Here is a 10,492-nt window from a genome sequence, read left to right on the forward strand (position 1 = left end):
GACACGAATATATTTAAACAAATGGCAATGTAACGTCAGGTTTGTCTTCCGTCGTCTCTCCACCGATTTCTCCTCTTTTTTCAAGATCAAACTTACACACTGTCTCGTATTACCTTAAAAAGTAGTAAAAAAATCCTATGTACTAAAACTTTTCTCTCGGTCTGTTCATTCTCTATGTAACCAAATAATTGTGCGTATCGGTAAAGTCTTAATCTTCTTCTTTCGGTTGTGACCTTTAGTCACATTTCGAACTATGGTCAGGTTCTAGACCTTTATCTACAACAAATAAGAGTGCGTGGTAGGTGAGAATAGGGTGTCGGTTCGAGAGTCCGTTTGCTTTGTGTATAATATCAAAGATAACTGTTTCTACTCCTCCCTTAAATTAATCCGTCGTCACTTCAACCATTTTTTTGGAAGAGGTAATGTCGTAATGAAAGAGGACGGTAGGGGAGGTAATTCGGAATTTGTGATTAACTCTATTAATCTATGTCTCTCCTGCCACCAGTAATTATACATCTTCGAAAGAAAACACAAATTACAACGGACTCTTACAGTCCTAAGTATAATATTTATGAAAGAATAGTCTCACTAATCTTTTCTGGACAGTTCCGTCTTATGGTGGGGACTGTACACACACCCTCTTATACTCGTTACACATTCATTAAACTAATGATTAATAGTATTGTACGAAATTATAGGTAGAGATAAATTAGAGGTAGAAAGAAATTCTAGTCTTCATAACTGTGTCATTTTATTTCAAGTCATCTGTTGAGTGCACAAGAATTATACAAATGCATCTCGTCGGGGTATATCAACTCAAAACCGCAGATCCTGAGCCGGGGGTGGAGGGTGTGTCTAAGATGTATCGTAACTCACTACTAATCTAATGGACATGAGAGGGGGCTCGGAGTGTCACTTCGACCCACCACCACCGTCCGTTCGTCGTGCACTTGCGTAGTCATTAACACTGTCCGGCATCGTAATCCGCTCCGTTCCCGTCCGTCTAGACCGTCCGAAGTTAATCTCGCCGTTCAATCCTCTAACACAAAACCAACCAACATTCTTCTCTGCGCAGGTCAGCACAACATAGTAACCAGAAGCTCAACTGACGAGAACTTGATCAAATGTCCGAAACGGGAAATTACCACTTGACTGGTAATGCAAATAAATGACTATCAGTAAAAAAAATACAGACAAGAGGTTTTTATGACGAAGAAGGTGACCTTATAGGTGTGTGAGTTTATGTAAAACCTGTAACACAGTTTGTCAAATGACACAAGTTATCGTCAAAACATTTCCCCTTAGGTATTTAGTATAACAGATAAAGTGTGGCCCAACCTTTATGTGTTCCATAAGCCGATAAATGTGGGTGGGGACGGAATTTGGGGGAAATGTGGGGGGGGGCGGGGGGGGCGGGGGGGGGTGGGCAGAACCCACGTTATATAACAAGTGATAAGCCACGTTTATCCGTAGACGGAATGTTGTATGTCAATACGGGCAGTGTTGGGGGGTTTGAGCCTACTGTACGCATGACTTACAGTCGCAAATTTCTTCCTGGGAATTCGTTGGTTAAGTATTGATAAAACCTCCATAAAAATTTAGAGTAGTTGCTTTAACGTCAGTGTGCAAATGAGTAATTTTTTGCCTTATAGTTAAGTGTGTTTGTATATGTCAGCCTGTAAAACAAAAAATTTCACTACAGGACATCGAGATGACATCTATGGTGTATCTTGTCAGACCCCTCTATGTGTTGGATAGTCTACCTTTATATCATCTATGTAAGTGTAAAAACGGGAGGGACCTTACATCTCTTGAAGGATTGTTTTGTCTTATGCAATAAGTACTACGGTACTCTATTTTTATACTTTTTATAACTTTATAATAATTCATATCTATTGTACTTAACAAATATTAGGGGTGCCCCCTTAACCGACTAGGAGATACGTGTGAGTGAGTTGTAGAGTCTCCTTTTCGGTTCTTCCTCGATCGTAATTATATTTTTTTTTATGTAGGAAATAAACTTAAAGGTAAGGCATGAAATAGTTATTTGTGTGTACTATAGAATTATAGAGTGCGTGTCTCCCACACATATAAGTATTCTTAACCAACACGTAGACGATTTGTTTCTATTAGTGGAGGCTAATGTATCGTCGCTACACGCGGAAACTAACGTTTATAGTGCTAATTTCCAATTAAGAAACTTGTCCCTGAAAAAGGAAAGATTAAAAATCAGGTTTTGTCCCTACTATTAAGACCGAGAGGGTGTGTGTGGTGTGTGTGTGTGTGTGTGTGTGGTTGTGTGTGGTGTGTGTGTGTGTGTGTGTGTGTGTGTGTGTGTACGCTTTGTTTCCTGTTACCTCGATTAAAGGGTGTTTCATGTTGTCGTTGCTGTGGACATTCTTAATCTACCTTCTTTGGGGGCCCCCTTCTGGTCCAGGGCCCCAAGCAGTTGCCTGCCTTGGGAGGCGCCCCTGCCTATTAGGAACTTATGCAAGGCAGATACAAAGACAGGATTAGCAGACTTGACTGAGAATGCATAGATAACCCACATGAGTAATCATAATCAAAACACTGAGGTAACCACAATACTTAAAGTGGACCCATCATGCTATATTTGAATAATATTGTAGCGACCCTGTATAGGAGGCTGAGGGTGTCACTCAGGCATCCCCCGTCTCTTGGCCAATCACAGAGGATGCTGGTCGTAGGTGCGGGCCTGTGGTTGGGGGAGCGGACGGGGGAGGGCGGGGAGGTGGTGACGTAGACACTGGTATATATAGGTGTGTGTGTGGGAGTTATAGTTGTGTAAGGTGGAAACCCCAAGCTGTACCTGTACCTGTACCTGTACCTGTACCTGTATTCCTATAAGCTAAGAAGAGTTATTAAAGCTTAATAACTTGAAGCCTGTTTCCGGCTCCACCTGTGAACGTTACAATATATTGTAGGGCCATACCTGTATAAAACATGTATTTTTCAAAATACCAAACAGATCATGCATTTTAGCCATGCCTCGTTTCGCTCTATTTGCTCTTTTTTAGCCCTGTTTTTGCAAGGGCTGAATCTGTGAGAAGTCTTCTTCGCTGTTTTTGTGGCAGACTACAGCGCCACCTACAGGCCTGGCATATGTACTACAGCGTCTCCAGCGCTTTCTAACGGCAATGGCCGTGGCTGTCTCCTCCTGATAGGTGGAGAGTTGCCCATATAGGCGGAGCTCCTCGTTTCTGACGTCAGAGATATTTAAAATCTGTATCAGTCTGTATCAGATCCGTTTTTAGAGATTTGGGTAAATTTTGGAGGAAAAGAGAGAGGGTTGTGTTTTCTGACACTTGGTGAGTTCCCTGACACACCGGGGACACATATTCATGTATAAAAGACGTACAAAAGTGCATTTTGCATGATAGGTTCCCTTTAAATTGCTTAGTATTTTTTAATGTATACCTAAATAAATGGAACAGGCAGGCATTACATTTAAGAAATCTGGGAGGACTATGACTAAAATAGATTGTTATGGCAACCAATAATCACTTTGTAAAACAAGACATGTCTGTAATGCTTAGAGTGACTCACCATGATTTTAAATTTAGGTTGAATTTTTTATTTGGAGAGTTGTGGCATCTTTTATTTTTTAAGATCGGACCGGAAGTGCTCTGCAAATTCATTGTGGCTTGATGTTAGTAAACTGTTGAATAGACAGGATTAACAGGTTCTAATTGAGACAAGAAGCTACTTTTCAAAATTTTAAAAGGAGTTGGATTAATGCAGCTCTCCATGCTCAATGGAGAGTACTGGGGGATGCTTCCAGGGGCATTTTAACAGCAGGAAGTGCCCATCAGCAATCACTAACTCTACACCTTCATTTGCATAACACCTGGGCCTTTACAGTGTATCATTTGCGTATCGGCTTTATGGAAACGTCACAAGCAAGAGAAATAATCTCGGCCATGAAGCAAATTTGAGAAATAAAACCTGGATTTTTTCATCTGAATGTGGATTGTGTTAAGGGTAAATGTGAGTGTTAGTTGGGTTGTCTAATTGTCTTTCAAATCATTCAATATTGGGATAAGATGGTATTTCTGTAGCACCTCAACCAGCTAAAGTATTACAATGTTAGTGCATAAACGGTAATAATGCACCAACATAATACGTAGTCAAGTTTAGTTTAAACATTGTTTACACTCTGAAATGAGTGTCATCTTCTTTGGTGTGAATGTTATATGCTTGGGTCAGCCTATACATGGACATGTTCTTTATCGGTTTAACTATTTGTTTGGAAATTTAGTTTATCTTTCTTCTATATATTTCATTTTCTTTTAGGAAAGTCCAATGTGGCCATTAAATATATAAGGCCCTATGATGGTAAAAAGGCTGTCAGAAAGGAGCATAATCAAGTATTGGAAGCTGTGAACTTTTACACGTTTAATGTAAAAGAAATGTACAGATATGCAGTATACAAATCCTATGGGAGACATTGCATACACACTCAAGGTTAGCTTTTTCTCTGATTCTTAAAAAATCCTTACTTTCACCATTGATTATTATTATTAATTAGTGCCATTAGTGGCAGTAGTATTAGTGATAATGAATGAAAACACTCCAGTATATTCTCGTATGTTCCTGAAGCGCGCCCCCTGGTGGACGTTCCACTGAATGACACCACATCCTCCTCTGGCTCACCGGACGAGTTGTCATGGCAACTGTACAGCATGTGCTTACAAAAACAAGAGCTTGACCGTTCACCGACACTTCTGTCGACACTCGACATCTAACGCTGGGAGTGGGACGCCATCTTATTCTTCCTATCGCATTTATCAGGAGACAAGAGCGGAGACACACTCGTTGAAACAGAAGGGGAAGCCGACGAAAAGGAGGCCACGATGAGCGGAGCTAAAGCCCGTAGCAGCGACGCGCCTGTTGCTGAAAATGTCCCCGGCGGAGGGCACGGCACTGCAGCTCCTCCGCGGGACCGCAAGCCTGGCGGAGGGGTTCTGAAGAGGCTGAAGTCCCGGCGCAGTCAGGTGGACAGCAGGCCCGTCACGGAGGAGGACCTGCGGACACAAAGTGGACATATCACCCCGGAGGATGTGTTGGGACTGCGGGGGGCTACGAGAGGTTTGGATGTTCCTCTCTCTAATGTCTCTTGTTGTGGGTTTAAGTGGACCTATAATGTTTAATTTGCTTCCTGTGCTGAACATAACGTAACGTTTTCTACTACAACCCACAGAATATATTAAATGCACACATTACGTAAAACTAGAGCCAATGACGTGTAGGTGAACAGGCTTATATGGATGGCTTTCAGGTATAATGGAGACACGACTAAAATATCCTGTTTTATATTTGATTTGTTATAATTATGTTATATGTATCCGAGACATTACATACCTGACATCATTAAGAATTGTTAGACTGCATTTGACAATCTTTCAGTCATGGAAAAACCTGGTGTTCCTATTTTAAGCATCTCAATGCACACTGGGGTTTAATTATAGGAGGCGTTTGTATGGTGTCACTTTAATTGCAAGAAGAAATCAAACCTCTCAGAGAATAAATGTGACATCACAGCCAGGATTTACAGTAAATCACTCTGTGTGTCCTGAAAAACGATTAAAAAAAAACAATGCCAGAACATTCTGCCATATGACCTACATTTACAGCTGATAGGGCAAAATATGCAATTTGCAAGAAAATCACACTGGAGCCAAGGGGGAGTGTTTATGACATTTTAAGTCACAATCAGTGTTTTTATTCTCTCCGGTGGCACAACGTGTGATATATTCTTGATGGTTTCACACATGCTTTTCCCCCTGTATATCTCTGTAATACTAGCTACACAGTGATCATAAAAAAACATTTTGTTATCTCATCTTATTTTGTGGTTTGGTAGGATATGTATCCGAATGCAAATTGCATGTGTAAAAACAAAGTCAAGCTTAGTGTTTTGAATGTTATCTTTGCGCATGTCAAATCGGCCCTTTGTACACATGAGCTCCAATGGCTTGTAAATCATTTCATTGTTTTAAACTCCTGACATCTGTGTGTATTTCATTGTTGCAGGGTACCTCTGTAAACCCGAAGATAATATTTATAACGTCGACTTTGTACGCTTTAAGATCAGAGACCTGGAGACAGGCACAGTCCTGTTTGAGATTGCCAAACCCCCCCACACAGGTAATGTGCATCCGCCTCCGTGTACTGTTTTATTTGAGAGTTTGCTCTTTAATTAAGCTGTTGTATCTGGTTTCTGAGTACTTTACAATGAAATCATAGACTCTTGTTCTTGTGATTATCTCAAAATGGATGCCTACAAGTATGTTGACAGGTTCATAAACATCAGCGGTACATTTGATCCCAAATAATCCCTCAGTGTATTTATTTTAAATGTCTCTGTCGTATGATCTGGGTGTTAGAGGACGATGAGGAGCACCGAGAGGCAGACGCCAGCGCAGGCCGATTCGTACGGTACCAGTTCACTCCAGCCTTCCTGAGACTGAGGACCGTGGGAGCTACGTGAGTGACTCACCAACAACACACACCTAAGGAGAACACACTCACCTGTTCCATACACAAACAAAGGAAACAATTACAGCTTCGTCACTGGGCGCTAGAAAGTAATTGGACCCAGTGCAGACTGTAATACTTAATTATTACTCAAGCACAGTGTAAAATCTCAGTCTCTCCTCTCTGCCTATCTCTCTTTCAGGGTGGAATTCACAGTTGGAAACCGGCCTTTAAACAACTTCCGCATGATCGAGAGGCACTACTTCCGCGATCACCTACTGAAGAGCTTCGACTTTGACTTTGGCTTCTGTATCCCAAACAGCCGTAACACCTGTGAGCACATCTACGAGTTCCCTCAGCTGTCTGAGAGCCTGGGTGAGTCGCTTTCCCTCACACAGGATTAAAACCTAAAGGAATCCTGAAATACAAATATATAAAAATAATATGTATTATTTCCAGTATATTTGATGCATTGTATCCCCTTATCCAAACAGTGAATACTTTAGACGACTGACTTGTTTTTCTGTGATCTGTGTACCATGCAGATGCCACAAGGACAGTTAAGACATTGTGAGAAATTATAAGAATGTAAATTAAATATGTGACTCTTTTTTTCTCATCTGTCAATTTAAAATTTAACAAAAGTAAATAAATAATGCGGTAGGTGATGAAAGTCAACAACATCATTTTTAATATTTTACGACCAGTTATTTGACCATTTTGATCAACTTAGCATACGGTATTTTTTACTTTTATGCTGTGTGATGAATAATTTATTTTATAGAATCATTTTTATGACCCCCTACTGTGGTATATGGGACATTTAGGATGGAGTAACATTGGAGTCAGGGTGTCTGTCTGTATGCAAAGACTAGAGGCGATGACTCTGAATAGACATGTTTGAATATCCTGCTTCATAAATGTGCATATTGAGGAGAAAAAACGCTCAATATCTACAAACATATGTGTGTCAAAAGAGTTGAGCAATAGTTCCTGTGATATCCCTACTGCAACAACATGGCATAACAAAGGGAGTGAAATCCAACAGTTCTGTAAAAAATGCTTACTAAAGTTTAGTTGAACTTAAGGTGAGGCTTCAGCAGTCTGAGATTCCCTCTTAAACTGGCTATGGTCTTCGCTGTACTTTACCTAAGGTTATTTATTTCCATTGTTGAGTCCTAGCATCAAACCGACAACCACCAGGAAGTATCCCTCTGCTGCAGTTCAGCAAGGTAACGCTGTCCAGGAAGCACAGAGAGGGAATGTCGTCTTATTCTTTTTTAAACCTGGAAGATACCCACTTTGTTTTGCTAACTTAGACTGCCAAAGCCTCATACTAGATGATCATATTAGAACAAGGACTGTGGATTTTGTCCTCCATGTTATTTTTGTCTGTGGTTGCTTTGGGAGAGGACTGTTTCATGGGCAGTACAGAGGAGGAATGAAACAGTGACCAAAGACTCATTTAACGTACATGATGCATGCTAGTAACATATGAAGTTTACCATCGACCCACAAAATGATCTTTTGTTTATCAATAATCACCCTGGCCTGTTTTACCTTGAAGGACATCTTTCTTTCTAGCATGACTTCACAACGAAAGAAGAATCCTAGGAGAAAATGATTGATGAATTGAAATAAAAGGGGGCTGCGTCTAACAACAACAAAACATTTGTTTACAACCACTCACAAAACTTGTACAGGATAATCTAATTCTAATCAGTTCTGTTGTATGCTCACTGTCATCAAAACATATGCATTTTCGCTAAAACCTTACTATTTATTACACTTCTGCACAAACAGTCTCATACTTGAGCGACGTCCATAGTGTTTTCAATAGTTTTAACAAAATGCATATGTTAGTGAACATGGGACTGGATAATGAAACTTGGATTATACTGTACTATTCGTGTAAAACTTTATAAGCAGATGTTTTGTATAGTTTTGTTGATGTTTAACATTGACCCACTTTCTGTTTAATTGGATTCTAATTTCACCATGCAGGAAAAACACACATTTCTTCCAGACTTCAAGGTAACACAGGCTGAGCGATTGATATACAAATGGTCATTTCTGGGTGCGGTTAATTTCTTTAAGACAGAAATGATAAATACTTCTGAAAATGTCTTAAATGCTTTAACCTAAAAAGTTAACACCAACTTTCTTTCAGTTCGTCAGATGGTGGAGTGTCCTTATGAGACCCGGTCAGACAGCTTCTATTTCGTGGAGAACAGACTGGTCATGCACAACAAGGCAGACTATGCTTATAACGGAGGACAGTGATACCTGCCTGCTATCATGCAACAAAACACACACACACACACACACACACACACACACACACACACACATGCATGCACACACTCACACTGACAGTCACACATTAACATATTGTATACTTCATGCACGCACACAGCTGTATACACAGTTCATCGGCTCATACATGCACAAGCAGCCACAGACACGGTTGAATTGTAAGAATAAATTACCATTCACTGCGATCATTTTCAGAGGGTGTGTTTGATATTGCAGAAGGTCAATATCAGTCTCTGCTCCGACATATAAACAGGAAGCCTCTGTTCAAAAAAAGTTCAGTACGGGTTAATTGATCTGTTTTTGACTATGTTTCAACCAAAAGAGGACTCATCTCTCTAGTGGCCATGTGACATCTGAAACAGACTGAAGGGTTATTAGAAAGATGGTTTAGTCTCCTCTTTTTGAAAGTGTCCTACCACCCCCTCATCACATACATACACACACATACACTCAATCCCCAAGTGACACACATAGTGTTTGTCAGAAGCAGCTGTTCTCAGAGCTGCCGCCTCCACAATCCACTCCAGACAATATCGGGGGAGAAAGAGCGAAAGCATCCACAAAAACACTCCTGTCAAACACACATGGTCACTCCTGCCATGCCCCCCGTCTCGCTCTCCTCTCTTGCTTTCACAAACACACACACACACACACACACACACACACACACACACACACACACACACACGGAAATACATAAGAACACATTCACCTTCTGCTTGTTATTCGTGTTAACCCTCTTCATTCTGTTTTTCTTTGCATGCCGCTTTCCTTCATCTTTCTCTAACTCCCCTTTTGTCGCTGGCAGTTGCCTAAAGTAAATATAATGTTAGCTGTCACCGTCCTCTTCACAATTGCACATTAAATAAAACATGTTTTTGTTATATTGTGTACTTACTTCATAAAGGATGATTGCCATCTATTCAAATCATCCGATTGAGCCTGTGAGACAATTATAATACTGCTTATTGCCTTGTAAAGCCTACTCTCATCTATATTATCTATAGTTTTGCAGCTGTGGTGAGGCCATGCAAACAGGAAGTGTGATTAAATAACGTTTGTTTCTTTACAACTATAACAAGAGATGTAGTACTGGATACTCTGATGCAATAGAATTTAACTTTAAACACTATACATTCACATATTTTTGCTTGTGATGTCTCAGCCAAAATGTTAGCATGTTAGCAAACACTTGCCATTCAGGTAACAAATACGTATCAACATTCATTTGGAGTCATGTTTGTGATCACCAAACAAGTGTAGTTCCAATATTAAACTCTGTTTTGGTCTCCACCTACTCCTGAGAAAGTATATCTGGCCCTTTAGCCTCTAAATGCTCCTCTGTGTTCACTAGATTGTTGCTAACTTAAAATTGTGCGCAGTGGGTTAAAAAGCCGTAACATGTTCAGTAGAGATAAAGGGAACTGCAGAGTTGGCTAAAGATTACCAGTGTGTGTGTTATTATGAAAGACCCCTTCCACACAAGTCTTATTGATCCATTGTTTATGTAAAAATATAGCTTTGTTCAGTTTTAGTGGTGACAACAGCACCTTTATCATCAGAAAGTTAAAGAAGATATTTCCTGCTTTCCAACGTCAAACTATAGCCTCTATTTAGCAACATAGATACGCTTTAAAACACTCATAATGTACCATCGAAAGCTTCATTCAGTCTGTAA

General features: G+C 40.2%; 1 protein-coding gene across 1 annotated transcript; it reads left to right on the plus strand.

Moving 5' to 3' along the window:
• The first annotated feature begins 4,454 nt into the window (after positions 1 to 4,454).
• Positions 4,455 to 9,328, plus strand: LOC104965500 (protein unc-119 homolog B-like). Its single transcript, XM_010794454.1, has 5 exons — positions 4,455 to 5,109; positions 6,055 to 6,168; positions 6,408 to 6,507; positions 6,701 to 6,873; positions 8,669 to 9,328. The coding sequence occupies exons 1-5, from the start codon at positions 4,875 to 4,877 to the stop codon at positions 8,779 to 8,781; spliced, it is 735 nt and encodes a 244-aa protein (XP_010792756.1). The 5' UTR covers positions 4,455 to 4,874; the 3' UTR covers positions 8,782 to 9,328.
• The last annotated feature ends 1,164 nt before the right edge of the window (positions 9,329 to 10,492 follow it).

Source organism: Notothenia coriiceps, unplaced genomic scaffold, assembly GCF_000735185.1.
Source record: "Notothenia coriiceps isolate Sejong01 unplaced genomic scaffold, NC01 NC01_scaffold00002072, whole genome shotgun sequence".
Lineage (NCBI taxonomy): Eukaryota > Metazoa > Chordata > Actinopteri > Perciformes > Nototheniidae > Notothenia > Notothenia coriiceps.